The sequence below is a fragment of the Polyodon spathula genome, chromosome 12, assembly GCF_017654505.1.
Source record: "Polyodon spathula isolate WHYD16114869_AA chromosome 12, ASM1765450v1, whole genome shotgun sequence".
Taxonomy (NCBI): domain Eukaryota; kingdom Metazoa; phylum Chordata; class Actinopteri; order Acipenseriformes; family Polyodontidae; genus Polyodon; species Polyodon spathula.
Genome location: NC_054545.1, coordinates 7,462,686 through 7,485,755, shown reverse-complemented (window position 1 = coordinate 7,485,755; position 23,070 = coordinate 7,462,686). Strand labels below are relative to the sequence as shown.

General features: G+C 35.3%; 1 protein-coding gene across 32 annotated transcripts in view; it reads right to left on the bottom strand.

Moving 5' to 3' along the window:
- The window catches only part of nrxn3a (neurexin 3a), a 290,916-nt gene that overhangs the window by 21,173 nt on the left and 246,673 nt on the right, over positions 1 to 23,070 (bottom strand). For all 32 annotated transcript variants that reach the window (XM_041266212.1, XM_041266208.1, XM_041266209.1 and 29 more), the window contains 2 exons: positions 18,318 to 18,407; positions 15,797 to 16,104 (listed from right to left, as the gene is read on the bottom strand). In XM_041266212.1, coding sequence (XP_041122146.1) covers positions 15,797 to 16,104; positions 18,318 to 18,407 — 398 coding nt within the window. The remainder of the gene's footprint in view (positions 1 to 15,796; positions 16,105 to 18,317; positions 18,408 to 23,070) is intronic.

Sequence of the window (23,070 nt, the reverse complement as noted above, 5' to 3'; positions counted from 1 at the left end):
TTTGGTTCACTGTTTGGAGATATGAGAATGATATAATTAATAAGATAGTGGTTCTTTTGTAATTAGACTGAGCTTTATTACTGTCTGGAAATTTATAAGATACGCCCTACATCAATTTTTTAAAATATTTACCAATCATGTTGTTATATGTTGGATCTAATGGTATTGAGAGTATCCTTTTGTAATTAATAAAGTTTTACCCAATTTGTAGATTTAAGTGCACTAGTAATTGATCTAAATCTAATATCAAATAATATTACTAGATACCACCTGACAAGAAATAGGGTATCAGCCATGTTTTTCTTGTAATTCACATTTTGTGACACATCCTGCTGGCACAGCTATACAGTAATTCATTGCATGTCTGATTTCGATGGGACCAGAGCAAGGGCAGATATGTAAAAAGACTGATAAATGAATCCTGTTTTAAATACCATTATACACAGCTGTAACAATTACATTCACACAATTCTTGTTTTGAGATTCAGCTTTTATTAGTGAGCTCCCCTAAATCCCTTGTTTAGAAAGATACAGGGTGTTAATGCTTGTGACTGAGAAGCTATCTGCTGTGTGGATGCTTGCATTCGCTGCTGAGTGACAGGCAGGAGATCGAGATAGAGGCTGAAGTTGAGATGCTCCACAGGCTATCAGGATTTATTTACATATCAACACACTGAAGAGCTCACGTGACACTACCACCAATGGTTGCACACAGAGCACATACAACACAGTGTACAAAAACTTTGGTAGGATCTACAAAATCTCTGAACTAATCTTCTCTGTTCAATAATAAATTAATGTTGCTGAAGAGAGTGATCATGACTGATAAACGGTTAGGGCGGATACACGATGGATTACTGTACTGGCACAAGACAATGGTTGTAATTTAAAGAAGGCGGCCCTGCACATTGCGGCTGGCAGCCATCTTGGCTCAAGGGTATAGGGAAAAAGCCTGGAGCCAAAATGGCCACCCACTGCACAGCCACACAGAGAGAGAGAGAGAGAGAGAGAGAGAGAGAGAGAGAGAGCCTTGACTGCGATGTTAATACACCACAGTATCTAACCAAGACTTTTAGATTAAAAAGCCTCCCACAGCATTGTATTCTGCCAATAATACTGTACAATTGAGGGTAAACAGATAAGAATGGCCAGACTCTAAATGCCGGATACCAAAATAAATTCACAGCTACTGAAATGTATGAACTGTGTTTTTTTTTTTTTTTTTTTTTGATGATGATTGCTGTCTTTTTCTAATTGTAAATGCCTTTCATGCAAAACGTTTTCTCTGTACCCACTGCCAAGTACTGTATTGATTCGTCAACAGTAAGGCCTACCAGCATTAATTCCAACAAATGTCTATTACATTAGGTTTTTAATTAGGTAGCTACAACTAAATTGCTGTAATTTGAAAGAATGATTAGACCACTGATGAGGGAGACCGGCTTGAGAATGTATAAAACACTTAATAAATGAAGCTCTAAAAAAAAAAAAATAAATCACACTTGCAATGTGTTTCTATGGTTACTGTATGGGACTTTTTTGCTTTTGCAATACGAAATAGAGGCTAAAGAACCTGTTTTTATCGTGTAATTGAGCAAAAACTTTATTTTGTACTTTACCAACACAACGAATACTAACTGTACGGTCAAAGTAGCAAGTTTTTTTTTTTTAAATTATGTTTTTGATAGGCTGATTAATAATATGACAAATCATTTGTGGTTGTCCATTGTATATGGGGAGTTATCGTTCAACATATCTAAAAAAAAAAGAAAAATCTTGTGATGCAAAGAAAAGTGAGCTTTTAAGTTATATGATCTTGTTATTTTGGTAAAATATATTGATTAGTTAGCAGTCTTTAGTATTGGACAACCTTTCATAACATTACATACCTACAGGAGTCATATATGAACAATTAATTTCAATATTCGTATGGCATCAGTAATGGGACAAAGCCTCTAATGTCGAATCAGAAATTATATTTGAAAGGTTATATCAAGATTTATTACGTATCCATATATGTAGTAGATGCAGTATATGTGAGGATATATGTATCTTGGAAATGTAAATAACTAACAACATAATGAGTAAACATATTACTATTATTTATTTATTTATTTATTTATTTATTTAAGGAGGGCTTTGTGAACTGTTAATAAACAAACAATCACAGGAAACATTTTAGTGGCACTAATAAAATGGGGCCTATCTATCCACAGAGCCTGCTTGGCTCTGGAAGGGATGAAGCTCAGGTTTCCAACAGTGTTAAACAAATGTACTGAGCCTTTGAGGGGCTGTGATCTGTGGGGTTGAGGAGCTTAACTCACTCACTTGCCATGTCTTCCAGGCCAAGGATTAATTTGAACAAAGTCTGGCAATGCTGCAAAATGATTCCTGGATTGTTCTATACTTTTGATTTAATTGGTAACCAAAGCCAGATGGGTCCTTCAGAGGTGTCTGGATATGCTTTTGCCAGCAAGGCCAGCTTTGCAGGCATTATAAATTCAAAAATACATTGTAAGGATTTGATGTTTCATCAGAGAGGCAACGCAGGGGCTCACAGGTTGCCAGCATCTTGGATGGTGTGATCTTTGCCTTGAGCAAAACCCTTCCTTACCATTGCTACCTGAACAGCACCTAGATACCAAGATAATTCATTTGAAACACTGTCACTTTGATCACGTATCACAAATATTATCCCAGGTTACAGAGAGATAGAGAGTGGTTTTGAATCCACTGCATTGTAATGCTGTTTGTAAACGGTTTGTTTTGAAGCTCACACTGGCTATGCAAATGTAATTAATTAATGCACAATATTTACTACAGCTCGGCTATACTGTAGGATAATGGACAGAATCAGCTAGGCCATTAGCATCCTACTGTGTGCACTGGGTAAGACACAAAGTAGCTCAATCCTGAGCATCTCAATTAGAGATGATTTCTCTTTTGGCTATAAATGACATAGAAACACAAGAGTATTTGCAAACCAAAGCCCCTTTCACACTAGCATGCTCTACCGTGGTCGGAACCTACCAGGATGAGGACCCGGTGCCATGTGGATTGGCTGCGCGATCTCACACTGCTTTTGATAAAGCAGGGTCGACCTGGGTGACAGAAGCAAATACATAATGCGTGTATCATTGCCCTGGAAGCAGCTTGTTATGGATGCTTCCATCCAAGCTTCTCTGATTAGAGCAAATGTTTCTTCATCCCTGCTGCAATCTGGCTCATGGTGTGTCTCAAGCAACAAAACTATGGCTAAACAGAATAAACAGAAACGTTCCTTGCGGAAGTGAAACCTTCATGCAGGCGTGGCTGTTTGTTATTTCGTCGGCTTACGAACGGCCGCCATGCATCTTGTCTCGCTCAACCCGGGTTCTACCCAGGTACATGGTTTCTCACTACGCAGGATTGCGACCCGGGTAGCCAGAACCCGGGTAGAAGTGCCAGTGTGAAAGGGGCTCTAGATTGAGAACAAATTTTCCTGTCACTGCCACTATTCAATTAAAAGAGCCACCTGTCTTGTTAAATTCAGAGCTCTCTACAAACCTGTAGTTGTGTTTAAACAGATTAAGCCTATTATGACTGTAGAGTTAGACCTAGTAAAATATGAGTCATTTCCATGTTCTATTTTAAAGCATTAGAAGTTGTCTGTGACTATATCATATTATATATAGTAAATGTAACGTATAGTTATTTTTCAACACAACAGCTACTGGGTGAAGTTGAAAGTTACTGAGGCAAAAAATTTAATTATAATAAAAAAAATCTGACATACAAGCCATGGCTTTCAGATGTCCATTAAAAAAAAAAATACACCAAAGCGTAATATTCTGGATATGTTTCAGTAACTTTTCAAACTGCTGTGTATATGCAGTGTATTAAAATAAATAAAACCTGAATAAAAAGGAACACTATCTATATCTGTCTGTCTTTAACAAACAATATATCATTTATAACTAGAAAGACACTCAGTGATAGAATATGTAGCAATACTAAACGCAGCGCATACAATTCTTACACATTCTTATCTATACACATTTCCTACTTGGAACTATGTAAATTGAATACAGAACAATGGCAATTAATAAACAAACATGGGATTATGCATACTGTGGTATTTATAGTTGGCAATATACAACTTAACTTGCTGTCCACATTTTAAAAAGTGCTAGATGGAAGTCTCACAGACAGCTACAATTCTGGAACTGCCACTACTGACCCTAAGCTTAAAATAATTAGCCATTCAAAGGAACATATGTGAGTAACTTAAGCTTGGCTCAGTGAAAAAGTAATTTAACATAGGCCAGCTGTAATGCTCTTTTAATAACACAGGACATTCAGGCACTGATAAGGAAGGGAATATTAAAAAGGTCCAAAACCAATTATTTAACAGATATAAAGTATTAAACCAATTGACTATATTTTCAACTACATGGGTAATTAAGAATGGACTACAGCAGAAAGAAATGCATTGAATAATTTACTTTTTTTGACTAGGAAATGCAGTTTTAATAACGTATTTTATACTGTTTGAATCTGGGCATTAAGTACCCCCACACAATACATGTGTAATAAAATACCACCAATCCAACATGGCATGCATTATTCAGAGTAGAATATCTAGCTCTCCTCGTGTTCCTCCATGTCCCTTGTGTGTGCTAGGAGTATCAATGTGTTTATCTAAATATTTTATTTTTAGTTAGCATATTCATTCTGGTCTTTTTGATGCATTTAGGTTCTGAAACATAACAATTTTCATGCATCAGAACACTGGGCTCAGTGCTGTGCAAAAAAACTGCTACAAGGCATTTACAATGGCTCTTGCCCAGCCTGGTTTTAATGCTCTCTGGAAATTAGGCTTACACTAGTTCAAACAAAGCAGAAAGGCTTTTATCTATACATTCCTAATGTCTCTCTGCAATGACTGCACTCTATAGGTGCAGAAAGCAGAGGTTGTAGGCTGTTCCGGTTAATTTATCAACGCATTAGTAACCATTGGCTTTATAAATGTACATTAGAAACAACAAGGGTAAAATTATATACATTGGACCTTGCTGTGGTCATCCCATGTTTCTCCACCTACAGTCATCATGTCAACCAGTGAATCTGAGGCAGTAAAGTCAAATATAATCAGATGCAAATTAAGGTCTCCTGACAAACCATATCAACAATATTATGATGCAGTCTCAAAAAACAAATAGAAAATACAGTCTAAATGCTTTATACAACTTAGGAAATGGCAGCCTTTTAATGGGACATGTGATGCATGTCATGGGGGTTGTTAAGCTTTGAAGTAAGCCAAATGTTTGGTCTTTGCATTTTACTATTCAGCCAGTGCATCAAACCACCTTTCCAAAAAGACTTCGGGAAAACTGCTTTCATTTCGATTTCCTGAAAATCATCACTAGAGCGAGGCATTTTCCATTGGGTGACTTCTGATCAATGTCATCTTGTCCAATCTTCACTTTGACAGATCGACAAGAAAACTGCTTGTATTACAGGAGAATCAATGGTGATATTCCAGGTTTGCTCAAAAGATTTCAATACTTCTTGATGTGTATTCGTAATCCCCACACCGAAAGCAAACAGGATACACCAATAGAGGTGGCCTGTATCAATCATACCAACCCTCTATCAATACTTCGACTGGCAATGCAGCCTGCTGCCTGAGAGCTCATCTGGCAAGTCTTTCACTCTGGTAACAGTGAATATGCAGACTTAAGGGCATGTTTCGTGAGGTCGAACTTTATCACCATCCTGATGTCAGCAATACCATTTCTTTGTAATCAAGATACAAGGCTTTTGCCTCACAAAATTGCTTTGTTATTTATTTATTTATTTATATTTTTTCACTCACCGAAGGGGCTTTAGCTAAATAAATGTTCCTGTGGTTTATTCCCTTTTGTACATGTAACACTGTTTCTGCTGCATAGCACTCTAATTGCTATAAGCCATTTCAGACAATTTCAAACAGGGTCATTTATCTTGCTGTATAAAAGGAAATGGTGTTTTGTCCTAATCTTTAATCATTCTCCCAGCACTGTGTACAAGGTCGTGGGGGACCTCATGACAAACACTTACCGATAGCTCTGCTCATTGTGCGGACGCTAAAATTAGAAAGCAATATGTAGTTTGTAGGGCAAACTGTCTATTGAGAACTAAATAATGAAACAACAACAGGCAGAAGAAAAGGATAAAAATGATTAGGATACAGCAGTGCTGTTAAAATTGCTAGCGGATTTGGTTTCTGCAATGTCACCAACTTGTAAGGGTCATGTTGTTTTGGAAAGTGTTGTTCCGTACATTGCGAACACCTAACAAGAAGGCAAAGAGTTTACTTCTCACGGAGTCTTTTGATAGGTTAGAGAGTGTAATGGGCAATGATTTGTGATACACTGCCGTTATGGATTCTGTCCTGTCCCCTTTCAGCGACAGTAAAAGCTCTAACACTATGAATGCAGACGAGCCCGGCTCTCTTAGATTGCCGTTAGACACTCGCTTGCGGTTCGCGCCAAGTCTCCACCCAGTTATGTTGGTGCCATGACTCCGATATCATAGATTGGCTGCAGCCGATCCTGAGGTTACAGGGGGGGAAGAGAGTAACGGGTAGTGTTATGTGACACACTGCCATTACGGATTCCAACCTCTCCCCTGTCTGTGAAATGAGGGTGAAAGCTCTAAAACCATGAATGCAGGCAAGCCCAGCAGGTCACCGATTCCTCCATGTTATAAAAGCAATATTATTTTAAATTATTTTAGTTTCATGAAACCGCTGTGGGGTGTAAGCAACAAGGCAAAAAAAATACAGCACCTGTGTAATTTCCGTTTTTCTGGCGGTATCCAATTAATCTCTCAAAAGACATTGTATGTATGTTTTTTTTTTAAATAACAAGCTTAAGTTGTTGATTTGTTACTGATTGGCATCGCACCGTATAGGCACAGCATAATCCACTCGGTTGAAAGTTAATTAAAACCACAATAAATGTTTTGGTTGTCCTAGCTTTGACTTTCTCCATAAAATGTCATCATAAACCACTAAAAGGTTTGGGATTTGTTGATCTCTATTACAAATATAAATCTGATTGCTTTCCTGTATCAGAAAAAAAGGCCTGTTATTGCAGACGATAAGGGCGAAAACGCTTTAAATTAAAGAAAATGGAAAGTGTGTTTTCTGAACAGAAGTGACCTTCAGGTTAAAGTATCTTGTTCTAATAAAACAAAACCCTCATGTTGGCACCCGTCCATTTCTATCATTTAGGCTGTGCTTACAGGGACAAAATAGCTTTTAAAGGACTGTTTATTGTTATCTTGGTGCATTGCACTGGCAGTTATCATGCAATGTATCGCTGAGTTTGAATATCTGAAAGAGGTGGATCTCAAGACACAGAAGCTCTCTGTTGTTTTTTAATTTCAGTAACACAAACCGGGGGTCTTTGTGTGGCTTTGTTACTTAAGATGGTAATATATCTTTAGCTGTGCATCCTTTGAGCAGGGTAAGCAGAAAAATAGTTTTTTAAAAAGGCTTAAGAACCCATTTCTTACAAAATCAGTTTATTTTGACAGTGATACTCCTCAAAATCTTTTCAAAATGCACTACACCTCAAACCCTGTTTCCCTAGCTTTTTCTGTTGCCAAAAAAAAAAAAAAAAAAAAATGCAAATAACAAATAAATATAATACAAAAAAAAAATACTACAAAGCTACAAGATCATAAACATTTTATGATGGGAATAAGCTATTCAGCCCACCTGAGTTCACAATTTTCATGCAAATCAAGTCATGTGGCTGGCAGCTACAAATATTTGTGTTGGTTCCTTTGATAGTACTTATTAAATTAATTTATATCAATTCAATTTTGTAGAAGGTCACCTAAGGGATAAAGATTATGATATGCCAATTTTGGCTGCATCTGAGACATTGTAAATGTTACTGAAAATGTTGTTCGAACAAATGGATTGCTTGCATAATGACACTTTTATAAATTATACGTTTTACACTAATGTTGATTTGTTTGGGTGTCGGGTAGGATTTTTCATAGGTCTTCTGATTTTTGGTTTTAAGCAATAAAACAGCCCCAACGAAATCAATGTATATCCAACACACACTGGAAAAATGGACATTACCTTAAGAACAACTCCCCCTTTTTGGAAAAGGGCACCCAAAAAAATAAATAAATAAATAAATAAATAAATAATTCTCAGTGTAGATGCAGTTGGGTATTTTGGAAAGTAACCGAAAACAATTATTTCATTCAGTATTAATAAAGCAAACCCCCCCCCCCCCCAAAAAAAAAAAAAAAAAAAATAAAATAAAATAAAATTTGAAAATAGCTAAAAATAAGCACAGAAAATGATAAATTAATGAAATACAAAAAACAGAAGCCCTACAGATGTAATAAGAAATAAAATAAACAAACAAATGTATATTTTCTTCAGATTATGATACTGTGACCTATTTTCCACTATGTTGTAAAGACCTAAATAAACAGGTATTCTTAACAATAAGGGAAAGTGTGAGTGGACAGCGGGTACCCCATGCCTTTATCTGGTATATGGAAAGAGGCTCATTAAAGAAAAACAAAAAACAAAATGGGCCACTCTTTCTAATCTATAAACATTCAGACAGAAAGCCTTATAACACACATGTATGATATGTAAAGTTGAACGACAAATGGGATAAGGTGCAGTTTCAGTTTTCCAAGTCCTAAACGACATGTGTAGTCATTTTTCACTGTTTTGCCTTAAAGCATTGACATTCCAATATGTATGAGTTTCATTATTGAATCCACTTTTCAATAATACAAATAAATAAATTAATACAATATAGGTTTCACGTTAGAATAACTTTTGAGGTACCTGTGCACTTTAGAATCCAATGTGTAATGTGGTTTTTTCATGCTGTTCACACCGAACAGGCACATATAGTTACGCTATCAACATGATCTACAAATTAAAAAAATAATGACAAAAAAAATAAAAATAACTGACACAAAACTATCAAGCAAAAGACATGGTTCCAGTTGGACCTGAACCACAAATTTAAATGATGATTTAGAATTAATCAATGATGCCAAGCAAGAAACAAAAACCTGGCATTGCTGCAAGAACTGGCTCGCCCATGTTTGCACCGGATTTGTCATCTCCCCAGCACAGGAAGGAGCCATGGGGGGGTGGGAATTGTGCGGTCACTGATTGGTTGAGAACATGGTGACTTTCCAACATTGTGTGTCTGTGAGGGCTATAAAAATGACAGCTTACGCACTGTTCTGGGTGGAGGATTCAAGATTGGAAAACCGTGTTGCTGTGATTATTTGCCTGTGATTGATGGGTCCATGACAATTCATCCCGACAAATGAACTAAACACCTCCATTCTGTTTTACAGTACAAGTTAATGAAACCCCATTCTCACCATGCCCAACAGATAACACTTTAAAAAAACGACACAGTTTAAAAAACCTGACCTACATCTCACTCCATTTTACATTTATATCTCAATCACACATTTACTACTGACTCTTTTGCATCTCACTCTGGTTAAAAAACAAGATGCAACAAACAAACAAACAAAAAAAAACATGGCATGAGTTGCTCTTCCAGTTTATTATCAATACCTGAAGTGTAACATTCATAAAGCCCCCCCTCCCCCATTGCTCTCACTAAAAACAATACTATCTTGTTGAAGTAAACGATTAACAATTTTTCACATATTATGACTAAAAAAAATATGTGCATCTAGTAATAGGAACAAATTGTCGGGGGGGGGGGGGCAGATTGTCTGGGGAAAAAGTGTCGCGGGGGTTGAACTGTCATGGGAACGAACTGTCAAGGGGACGAACTGTCGGAGGACGAATTGTCGTGCACCTGTGATGGGTTGCTACTTGTGTGCTTCCGTGCTGCTGCTTAATAAACAGCCTGCTTTGAATATTGAGCTGAGCTCCTGTTGTTGGCATACCTTCACTCTCTATAGCAAAGAGTAAGCTTTGCTGCAGTATGTTTACAACATGTTGTAAAAGTGTGTTTTTATTTCTGTCATAAAAAGTTAATTTCGCCCAGCTCCTAATGTTAACCATTTAAAATGTACTCATCATATCCAGGTCCTGGAATACTAAATAAACAAGAGTACTGATTGATTATATGGATGGATGGATGGATGGATGGATGGATGTAATCTTACACTGGCATATTCTCATCTTTACTGGTCTCATGCTATTTCATACAATGTGTATAGTCTTAATATATCAATTTTATAGAGATGAAACATAATTCTCCCCACATACACTGCTGACATTCTTGACAATGAAGATTACATCTGCACTCTTGCCAGCAGAGGTTGAAATGATCCCACTGCACAAAAAGCTATGGCTGGTGGTCAGTTTTATGTTGAGGGGAATGAAGTGTCTTATAGAAGAAGGATTTCTCAGTACGTCAATACATTCTTCACTCAATCCAACTGCATTGCTATAGTTAATTAATTCTCTCTGATAACAGATGAGTCAGCCTCTTCTAAGCAAAAATCTGTGTTTAGCATTATATATAATTTTTTTTTTAGAAAATTAAGTTAGTCATGACTACATATATGTTCTGCTAATTTAATATGTTCAGTAGTAATTGGTTGTTACTTTATCATGATGCAAGATATTTTTATAAATTAATTAAACTGTAAATTAATTATGAATAATGGTAATATAAAATGTAGATTTAAAAAGTGTTCTTTTCTTATTAAATGAATATTGCACCTATTGCAGATTTAAATGATTGATGCTTATATATTGTTCAAAATTAATATTAATATTGTTTAATATATTAAATTATACAGACACAATGTAAAGACTACATCCAGAAGCAGGTACTCTCCTCCAAGGGCAGAATAAACGCAACAAGGCAATGACAGCATGCTGTGCTTTCCTTCCAAAGATACAAATACCCAAACACAGAGGCTTACCGGGACCCTTAGGCGACAGCTGTGACGTGATGGCCACATGCTAGCAATTCCCTTCAAAGGACAACCACTGGTTGCCATCATATTGCTGCATTATATGTCAGCTGTTTTCAACTGTATAGCCATTTCATGTGGCACCCTTCCAACAGAATAACTACAGTACATAACCATAAGTCATCGTGGAATATGATTTGAATAAACAGTATAGTACTGAAAAACTGATAAAACTTTTCAGGGTACCGAACGGCGATAAAACACAGAAGAATAAATGTCATTTTTATAGTTAGGAAATTATTTTTATGTACAAAACTGTCTACCCACTACAATTTTTAATGAAATATTAATGGCTTACAGTTACTTTAAGGCAAGTCAGATTTACACAGATCCTTCAACACCACCCCCAGGGCTGGCTTCTAATCAAGATGGGGCAATGCCAAGTCGGGGGGTAACTTGTGCCTTGCCTCTCAAAGCTAATGGCACCTACATGTTCTAAAATTTCTGCCAAACCCCCACCTTCTGGATGTGTGGTGAGGGATTGATCACTTTATCGCCACACTGTCATCAGGTATTGTCCAACTGTGCATGTTCATCCATCCCTAATAAGCTGCATACAACACATTGTTTTCTCTGTCAACAGTCTTCTATAATTAAACCAACAAATGCAACTGGGATGCTAGTCATCTCTCTGCTGGTGGGAAGAAGCTTCAGCAGTAAAGGAAGGTCAATTCAAGACAGCTTAAATAAATTATATTTGTGTCTAAAATAAAGTGAAATCCTCCCTGAGGCCTGTTCTCCAATCAAATACAGTACAACAAGCTTATTATTTCAGAGCAACTCATTGAGACACCACAACCAATCTAAAAGCACTAGAGGTAAGTAGAGATTTCCATGTACAGTATAAAATGGCCACTTTGTTAATTATTTCATTTGCCAGTGGCAATTTATCTAATTGCATCAGCCCAAAGGATAGAACCTTAATGCACACATAGCTTTTTGTATTTTTGCAGTATATGTCGTTTGCTTTTTTATTCTAGTAAATACATTATAATCTTTTTGATTTGCTTTCTCGAATACAGTTGTGTATTTGCTCATTGTTGCATTTAACATGGCAGCATTACATACAGGTTGAACCAAAAATAAGGAATAACTTTCCGTATTGTCAATAAGGAGCAATGATAACACTGGAGGTGTCAATTCCTCATTATCACCTCTAATTCCTTCAGGGAAGTTGCAGGTAGCATAATGCCATCACTTTCCTTGTGAAACACGTACTTATTTTCTTGGGATTCATAACAGCATGAAAATTGCACCAAATTAGCCATATGTTTTAATATGCTGTTTAAAAACAACTTTGCTGGCCCATGGTAACTATGGTAACACACAAGAAAACTTAATCTTAACAAGAATAATTAATCTTTTACAATGAATCTCAAAAGCCGACATAGGCAATTTAAAACTATTATGACTTCAGCAAAAGTGATGCTCTAAATGATCTGAGCCAATGTGGCATGTTAAAAAGCAGCTCTCAGCTCTGATCAGGATAAACCATTCATCAGTGCTGCAATGTCCAACTGAAATCTCTTCCTGGTATATCAATATCTGTAATACCATCAAGCAGCAGGAGCAGCACATTGTGATCTCAAACTTTCCCTGGACGATTTTACGCAATTTCGGTCGGGCGTATAGATCTTTCGCATAACAAAGAGAAATTTAACTGTTAACAAAAATACCAGTCATGGCGCTTGAGGCATAGGATTAAAGAAATGAGCAAATACTAAGTGAGTAAAAGCCACTGATAAACCACTTTAATCAGTTGACAAAAAAAACTAGACTTGACAGTGTATAACTTTGCTAATATTTCTTATATTAGTGCATATGTTTCAAACAGCTGTGGGTGTATTTTACCTGGAAAAAGGAAAAATGTAGAACAATCCAGGCAGTTAACAAAGAATTTTCTATGTGGACATTCTCATATATCTTAATAAACATTCTAAAATCTCAGCAAAAACTAAAGAAAATGTAGGTCACTTCAGTTAGAAAACCATTTTAAACCCTTGCAGCATAATTAACTGTACTTTATGTCACCTCACATATGACAGACATGAACATACAAGCATAGAGATTGTTATGGGTTGTTTCACAGGAACACTTATAATAGACTATTGTTCCACTGATGTTGCTGAAATAGCGTTTTTTTTACAGGAAGAGCTAAACTGTGGCATACCTTTTTTTTTTTCTTTTTTAGAAGCAGTTTTGTTTGTATGCAATCACTGTCACAGTTTCTGACAACAGTGAGTGACCGAATTCCCTAGTTTGAAGGTTTAGTGGGAGTTCAGTTTGTATCTCTGTAGAGATTAGCAGTATTGGAAATTCCTAATTCCCTTAGAGGATATTATTAATAAAAGAGAGATTTGTGTATCAGGGCAAAGAGGTCTACAGCTGTAATGCAATACAACATTTTTCACCTTCTGGGACCTAGACTGAAATCCGGTCAGGGCAAAACGAAGAGGAAGGTCAAAATAACTTGCAATCAGGGTCAGGTAACTAGCAGAGCACCAAACAACCTTGCATTTTCTCACCTCTTCAGCTCTTAAATGCTGTAAACACTTCTGTGCATGCTTTACTCTACTAGCCTTGCTCCAGTCTATGGCAGTTGATAAGAAGCAGGGAATGTGCTTAAAATGTCATTAAAAAAATGTTCAAACACCAGAATGTAGAGACAAGGAGCTTAAAAACAGAAAAACTAACCCTTCTATTCCATTCCCTTAAGATTAAGTGAAGTGTTAAATTAGCCATTAATTATACTGCAGATGGTGTGTTTGAAATGTACAGTCTCATCAATTTTTAAAAATCTATAGGTTATATACCTATAGGTCTATACCTAACACAGTGTCTGTAATCCAAATGGAACATATGATGTGAAAGATATCAATTTTGAAGCTAACCCACAATTCACAGTAATACATGGAATTCCATATTCACCATTACTCCAGTATTTTTTAGTAGGTTACCATGCATAGATCTCTCCAGCATCATGGTTCATGACAGCAAGGACAGAATCGCAAAACATTTGTGCCAGTTATTCATTCCTTGTTACTTGCTACAGAGTGCACCTCTGGCTGCTCTACTGGTGATGGTGAAGTCTTACCATATGATGTATCTGTTTGTTTATCAATCAGACTTACAAGGCCTAGCTTATGTCATTTACTAGTTGTAGTAATGCTTAGAAGCATTCATACTATTTTCAAATAAGTATTCCAAATAATACCCATGTTAGTAGCCCCCCCCCCAAAAAAAAAACAAAAAAACAAAAACATGTAGCAAGCACATTGTTGCCTAAAAAAAAAAAAAAAAACAGTACAATTTCAAATGCAGTAGATACACTTCCCCAATTAACAAGAGATTCACCAGAGATTTAAACATGATCTACTTTACATTTATGTTATTAATGTAATTGAAAATCAAGCATTTCACAGGACTTCAAATACATTACACGCTCAATTTAGAAAACAGTGACATTTTGTTGCAGCAGTTATAGCAAATAAAAAAAGGTAGTTTTTCTACAAAATGTAAAGTGAATGCAATCAGCTCTGATTTTTATTTTATTTCTCGTCAGTGTTTTTAAGACTAGATTTACAAGCACAGCCACACAAATACAGCGGTCTTCTCTATGCAAACGTAATGGCATGTTTCATTTAGTTTGAGAGGCTCTCGTTATTATTTTACATTCAAAAGTTCCACTCATTTTAGCTATAGTGCATTTATCTTAACGGCACTGCAACGGAGGAAACACAAGTCTTCCCTCTTTCTGGTACTGAATGACCTATGGAGAGTTATTGCTTTAATATCATGAAATGGCCAGTATAATTATATTCTGTGAAGTCACTGACATTTATTGGTTCATACTGAAAGCATGTTTTCAAAGTGCTTTGCTGAAGAACAGTCTATTATTAAACCACACAGACTGGCTTAGCTTAATGTTAACACAGAGGCCCTGACTTTTGAATTTGGTGAGAGAGTGCAGGTGGCCTATGGGATGGTCTAGGCTACTAAGAATTGTCTGAGTGATGCAACAGAACAAATAAACATATATTTGATAACTTTTCCATTCCAGATGCTGATATTTTAAAATAACCTCCTAGGAAAATGTCACAGTTTAACATTAACCGAATTTAGAGATAATACCTGTTAGCCAGCTCATCTGCTTTTATTTGAAACATTTTTAAGTTAATCAGCGTAAGCAGGCAGGATTTTCCCACAGTTATCGGAAAAAAAAATGAATCTCTCCTAAGGCATTTTATCTCTGGTGATAAACACTGAATACACTTGGTAGTTTTTTTTTCATTTACATTTTTTTTCCTGCTAATGTTTGCTAACAGAATGAAGTCTTATAAGCACAATAAAAATAAAGCCAGGCTTCAGTGTGAGAATAGCCCCTGGTCAGCATTTCTAGAGGGTTTTGATCAATGCTGGTTTATCTTGGGTTTAAAGTAAATTAGCCAAAACATTTAAACATGTATTGTGTTTCTTATATATTTATACAAAAAAAGATCTGATGTTGAACAACTCCTATAGCATGTATAACTTTAAAATGATGACACATTGCTAAGCATATACAGAACTTGATTTAAGGAAAGCAATTCAGCCGTTTAATTAAAGGGTATATAAGAACCTTTTTATTTTATTGCGTTACATGTTCCCATGTATTGTTAAAACTGTTTCCATAAGGTGTGTGTATTGTTTTAATTTTTATTAAAACAATACACATGCCTTACTTAAATGCCTTACTTCAAACCCTTATTCATAATGCCACATTGCAGTAAAATGTCTATAAATAAAACAAAACACAATGCATTACCTGAATGGTAGGTGGAGAGCGATGCTTTCGGGTTGTGGTTGTTGACATAGTGGTGGTGGTCTCTATGAAGGTTGTGGACATTTCTAGAGGCATGGAAGTTGTTGTTGATGATCCCAGGACAGAAGGCACATCACCCACCAACCTTACACTGCCGTTTGTTTTAATGTTGGGGTTGTTTTCTGCGGCCATGTTGAGAACCTTAAGGCCATTGTAGTAGAGACCAGACAACTGACCCTGGAACGGACGCTTCCTATCATTCCCTCCAATTGTTATTGTAGCCTGGGTATTGAAGATGGTTAACTGCCGACCTAGAAGAAAAAGCAGACAGTGATAATATTTCAACTTCATTGCAGACAGTTCTGCCTTGTATAGCTACCTTAAACCGGTCGCTTTATTAAATTGGGCTGCACATAGTTTTATTTTATATAAAACGTTAACAAATAAAGATCATTTTGTTATTTATTTTTAAAAAAATGAGTAACAAAAATCCTACTTTGTATCGCTGCTACTTAAGTCTCCCTCCATTCAGTACTTTTTTTGTTATTGTTAATATATATTTGCATTTGAGAGGGGAGCTATTTTCCTAGATAGGATATTCAAACAAAGACGATCTTAAACCCAACAAAGCCTACTGTACTTGAATGCAATGCTAGTAATCAGGGCTTGTATAGCAAATTAGTGGCATAGCTGAGAGTCCTAAAAAAACACTTGTATCTCATAGATCGAAATACCTCCGCCCTTTAATCCAACTGGTGTTTCACCTCAGTGGTGATTTATAGACCAGTTAATAATATCACTAAACATAGTGGAAGGTCATCGATTTAGCAGATTTACAGGCTTCAGGGTGGTGATATTACAGTCTGCTTTTGTTTCGATCAAAAATAAAGAGCAGGCTAGGCATTCTGGCACCAGGCTGATGCAAATCAAAATTGCACGTCAGGCCTTTCACGAGTGGCCAACTTTGTATAATTGGTAGTTCCTCAAAAACATGAACCGGTGTTTGACGCCATTAGTTGGGTTTTACATTTATTTGGTTTCAGAATTTCAGAGGTATACATTTGTATACGTCTGACAGGAAGGCAATGTAAAAGACTGGAATGCAATGTAATGGTCATCACTTTTCTGTTCTATTTTGAAACAGGGAGACCAAATTGTACTTTTGGGGGCATGTAACTGGGAACTGGGTTGATGCAGATTAATGCCTTAATGAAACAAAAATGGATCACGTTATTCTGCACAGCAAATGATCACGTACCACATTTTGATAAAAAAAGGGTTGCGTCTACAAGAACAGGGTTTTACGATAAGACCATGCATTTTTCACACTGATTTCTGACACTTGCATACTTTGGTAGCTTTTTTTTGGCAAGTCTTTGAGAAACACTAATTAAACGGTGTTACCTTCTGTGCTGAAAAGGAAAGTTAAATAACGTAGCAGCCTTTTTTTTTTTTTTTTTTTAAGAAAAGATTTAACACCTTTTCCTAAAAGGGCAATCACATGTTTTCAGTATTCCGAGGCCCTACTGCTGTAGCGAATGTTTTGCTCCATTTAGTTTGATAATTAGTTTATCAAGTATATGATTTGGGTATGTATGTCATTATGTATGTGTGTGTGTGTGTGTGTGTGTGTGTGTGTATATATATATATATATATATATATATATATATATATATATATATATATATATATATATATATATATATATATATATATATATATATATCTAAGTAAACTGTTCAATGGGAACTTTTTTGTCATTGTTCAAATCGCTAACACATTGCATGCTTAATACTACAGATATCTTCAGACACATTAAATAGTTTACTTAGTAAAAGGTGTTTAAAAAAAAAATCACAGACATACAAATACATAGCAAGTCAGCTCATGCATGTTAAAATCTGTAATGGTTTTGAAACTGGGTTTATGTTTTAGAGCTTGTTAAAGGGACTTTATTAGCTACTGTACCTTCATTTTAAGTAATATTCTTTACATACCTTTTAGAGTGATCTTTAACACAATGCATGGAATTTCTTGTAGTATTCCCTCTAAGTATTTTTTATCGGTAATATGGTCATTACTTTTTATAGTTGAATGATTATTACTACATTAAGCAAACAATTTAATTGTCTAGTTGATTTTATATATACTGCACCTTAGAGGGAATAATTTAAAGTATTCATATCTTCTTAGATTGGTTTTAGATAGATTTTAGCATGCTATAATTATCATTTTATACACCTGTTCATGCATAATTTATACATTTCATTTTGCAGTCCCTTTAACTATGTTTGATGATAATGCATTATAATATGATTTAGACAACGAAAAAAAAAACTATGATATAAATTACAACATAAATTAAAACATTCATTTATCAGTGCGAAAACAAATATTTTTGTTAGCTGACATCTTTTAAATAATAATAATAATAATAATAATAATAATAATAATAATAATAATAATAATAATAATAATAATAATAATAATAAAAATTGTAATTTTCAAAGTTTAACATGTTACCTTTCTCTTGTAGCCACTCCTCTACTGGCCGGGTATATTTGAATGGGATTTTCTTATTTACCATTTGAAGACGTTCATAATCACTGCTGCCTTTAAAGTTTAAAAAACAATTTAAAACAGTCTGCAATGTCCAGAGTTATTTAAGCACAGTTACCCGTTACAGTTTTGTTTTTTGTTTAAGTTTAAACCATTTTTAAAAATAATTTTAGAAAATGTATTATTCTTTTTATTAGTAATGCTATCACTTTTAGGCCTCCACTGGGCTTGTGTATGAAATATAAAATTAACCCCAAAACCTGCTTAATTAAAAAGTTCACATTAATTTATGAAATCTATTTGAAATGAACATAGTATGAGTATGAATATAAAGATATTATACAGTTTAAAAGACGATCAATTTTAATTATAAACAGATTGCCAAACATTCTGTTAAACAGTAATAATTGTATTAGATTGACATTAAGGCAGTGTTAGAATAGTAATATTTTAGTTTTGATTTAGAAAAATATGTTGTATGCATGTGTGTGTGTGTGGATTGTATGTCCATTCTGCAAAATAGTTTTGGTTTTCAGTTTAATTGACTAATACTTTGAATTCAATGTAGGTTGTTTTATTTTTTAGGACAGTATATGCTTTTAAAAAAAATAAATAAATAGGACATATTGATGCATTTTAAAAAGCAAATGTTAAGAATAGTTACAGTAGCCGGGCACTCTGCATATAAAGTGTTACAGCAGTTCAGCACACTATAACGTATTCATGCCAGGACAGTGCCATGGTGTTTCGCACTAGGGCAGCAATGAAAAGGACATCAGGAATTAGCACAACACCACATAGGCAGGCCTCCCTCAATCTATCAGAAAGTAAATAATATCTGCTGTTATTCAATACCAAAGCTTTAGAAACAATATATACAGTAGCTATATAAAACAACATAAAATCACTTCATTTTACTGGACGTGGTTGGATGTCAAAATTGCTAGTACTGTACCAAATGTCAAAAACAGTGCTGTATAATTGAATAACGATTGTCAGTAGTTAATAGCAATCAATAGCCCTGACTGAGTTTACAGGTAATTGGAGCTCTGGCAGTGAGATCAGCTGAACATTCTCATCAGTATCACCAATTATTTACAGCACACAGTAACTGAACAGGTTTGGCATGGTGGGTGGCCTGTTTTCATGCTGTGTTTCTGTTAAGGAGCCAGTTACATGGACAGAGTGTGTATGATATTGAAAGCTTTATGATTTGGCTTTAGTCTCTCCAAGCTTTATTATATGCCACACACATCAAAACTGGAGGTCAAGATTTAGCCTCTGGCATGAGCACAGCAAACTGCAATTTGCATAATGTTTTATTGATGTTATCTGTCATTCACACGTTGACACAGGACACTGCAATATTTACTCTTTTAACATGGTAGCTGGTACCTGAGTTTTAACCTAATTAGATGCTGGGAATCATTAAATCTAAAATGATGACCTCAGCTGTCTTTTTAGCTGGTGATTTGGGGCATTCATTCATAGAATACTTCCAGAAACAACTTATTTAATTGCAATGCCAAACAAGATCAAATGACAATAGCAAAACTGATGAAACTATACATCCTAGTGATATTTCTACACTAGCTTCAGTTGGTGTATGCACATTCTGCTATTATTTTATAAGTAAGCAACAACTGTACTAAGAGAAGACAATGCTGGAGGCAACCTGAATGCAGAAAGTACTCAGACCTACACATATGTCAGGTTTCTTTATGCATTCCCCTTTTTGAAGGCAAAGTATTGTGTTAAATTTTTGTTGTTATCTTATAAAGGTCAATTTTCGATACGTTCGTCTGAAAGGAATCTGTTATGCTGTGCTGTCGCAGCCAGAGGACAATGGCAAAGCAGTCAGAGAGTGTCATGTCGCACAGTGTCTTCTTGCATTATCAGAACACAGTCAAGATGAAATTTTAACAAATGACTTGTAGAAATAGTCCCCCAGTTTAAAATTATGAAATTATTACATTTACAGTATGTTTTTATTATCATTATATTCTTATACAATGACACAGTAATGCCATTTGTGGCAGCAGAACTCTATCAAACCACTCCTTTTTCTTCACACGTCCCAGCAACACACAGCTTGCACAATGTTTCAATTAAACACAGCAAGGGTCTTCACAGATGATGTGTACATGTATTCTGTTGGAATTACAGCAACAGAGAAATCAGACTGGCCTGCCATTTGCATGACACAACTTTCATGGTATTTTTTAAGATCAGTGGAAGATTAGAGTTTAGAAACATAGCTGTTCTTTTTCCTTACACATATTATATATATATATATATATATATATATACTATAGATATATATATAGATATATATATATTATATATATATATATATTATATACGTATAAATATATATTTTACGCCTGCGGATACACTGTAGTCATATAAAATGTTGTATGTGCATGCTTACAAAAAATGTAAAAGAATTAAGAAATAAACATTATTTTGGTTAATATTATATGTTGTGATATATAAGCGTCGACGGGAAGATTTTTATATTCCTACAGAATCATGGCTGTTGGATTCCTTTAGATAAGGAAATGGTTGCCAACTAGTCTTTTTTGACAATTGGCCAAAATAGACAGACAACAGAATGGAATAGTAAGTCTGCAGTGTACCATGCTATAACAATAAAAACACATGCTTTAAAAGGAAAGGCCTTGCTTTTATAGGGACCAGTATGTACTCACCTGCCACAATGCTGTTTATTCAATAATTTATTATTATTGGGCTTCGATTGCACAGTGCATGGTTGTATGAATGACATCTGTATATGGATTTTGTAAAACCACTAAGGTTAGGTCACTGTAGTTTAAGTGTCCTGATTCCATTAAATTAACCTCACCAAGTCACAGTGTCAACCGCATATAAAACAAGGCAAAAGAAACCTGCAGAATACACACTTATTAACCTGTTCTGACCCCTATACACAGTATCAGAGAGTTTCACATGGAAGAAATGTGTTTATTCTTGGACTACCCAGAATTAGATGGAAATGAAGGTCAAATTGGGGGGAAAAATAAAAAATCTGAAAGGACACCACTTGACGGGAAATTTAAAATTATTGAATTGTTTTTAAAAGAAAATAGATATTGTCTGTTTTCTATTTAACACTGTTGAAAATGCAAGTTTCCAGATAACATTTCTCCCAGGGAATTCAGTCAGGCTGCTTTTTTTTCACATAGGAATTAACAAAAGGTTATGTAATGCTAATAATAGTGTATCAACATGTAACTTTTTTTTTTTTTTTTTTTTAATGCAACACATACATATCAACAATTGGCTATGCCAATCTGCTAACTGTTCTTTTATAGTTTCTTCCAGCCATTATTGATGACTATTGATGTAGCTCTACAAAGATGTTCTTAAATGTGACAACTGATGGGTCCTTTTTCAAAGTCTCTGTACCATGCAGCAAAGTGAAAGAGAAAAAGGGTTATTGGGAAAATCCTTCAAGGTTCTTCCTCAAGTGAGCATAAAGTGAGCGCATAAATCTTTGACCACTCACTTCGTCTTAAGTATTAAGGCATCTTGTCTGAGAAAGAGGGGTGAAGAGTACACAGATCCATTTTTAGATCTATGTTGCTTTGTTTCTTCCTAACTTGTAAACCGTGGACCACAAATACAGATTGGTGGTCTCAAACCTGTCCACAGTTTGTAGCCTTCCCTGTCCTACAGGATTCATGTCTTGAAATGCCTTTATTTGTGGAATTTCTCTCTATATCTTCTTAGACAATGAGAGCAAAAGCATTTATCGCAAACCTCCTGGGTGGTTTCATTTAATCGCTGGATTAGGCCTACAGCTCATACTGAAAGCTTATCTTTTTTTTTCCCTGGAGAGATTTATAAGGGGCTAAAGATTCTGTTTTTGATAAGAGTAATTGTATTTAGCTTGTAGGGTCCAATACTATTTATCTCATACCTAGGAAATCATTACCTTAAATCCTGGCAGATAAAGCCAAAGACTTTTTGAAAAATGTTTTGTGTTTGCGTGTCCTTAACTGTATCACGACTTAGAATGACAATGTGCAAAAACAATAGCTCTTGTCAATGTTTCAGTACATTTTTACTTCCAATAGTTAAATTTCTCTCATAAACCCATATTGAAAATATCAGCTGTTTATATTTCCCATACAATTTTAGAAAATAGGCAACCCATTTTTTTTCATTTCTGTTTTGCACTCTCATCTAGAGGAGCTTAAATATGTGATTTAAAACCTCCTACTGCTGCAAGCGCCTTACATTAACAAAGGGATTTCAAGGGATGATAAAGCCCCACTGAGTGCTTTCTAATACAGCACAGTATACATTATACTGAGTAAACATACACAGAGGAATCAGATTTTAGCGTAAAATTGATCTTAGTGGGGCGCCGGCTCACACAGGTTGCAGTTAATTGCTTTAATTCAGCCAAATCTATCATGGTAAGATGTAAAAATGTATCTTACAATAAGAAGGATGTTGAAAGCTTGTACTTCTCATTTTTCAGATACCAAATCATCTTTCGGCAAACAAAAGACAATGCCATCAGTCCCTCTTTTTTGATGATGCAGGTCAGTGTTCTGCTTTATCATAAATGTTTTAAGGTGTTGACTCGATGCTTGTTACAATACAGATCACATGGTTTATTGTCTAGGACATTACACATTGAGTTCCTTTCAGTGGCTGACAGTATTTTTCTTTTCCCAATATCTGA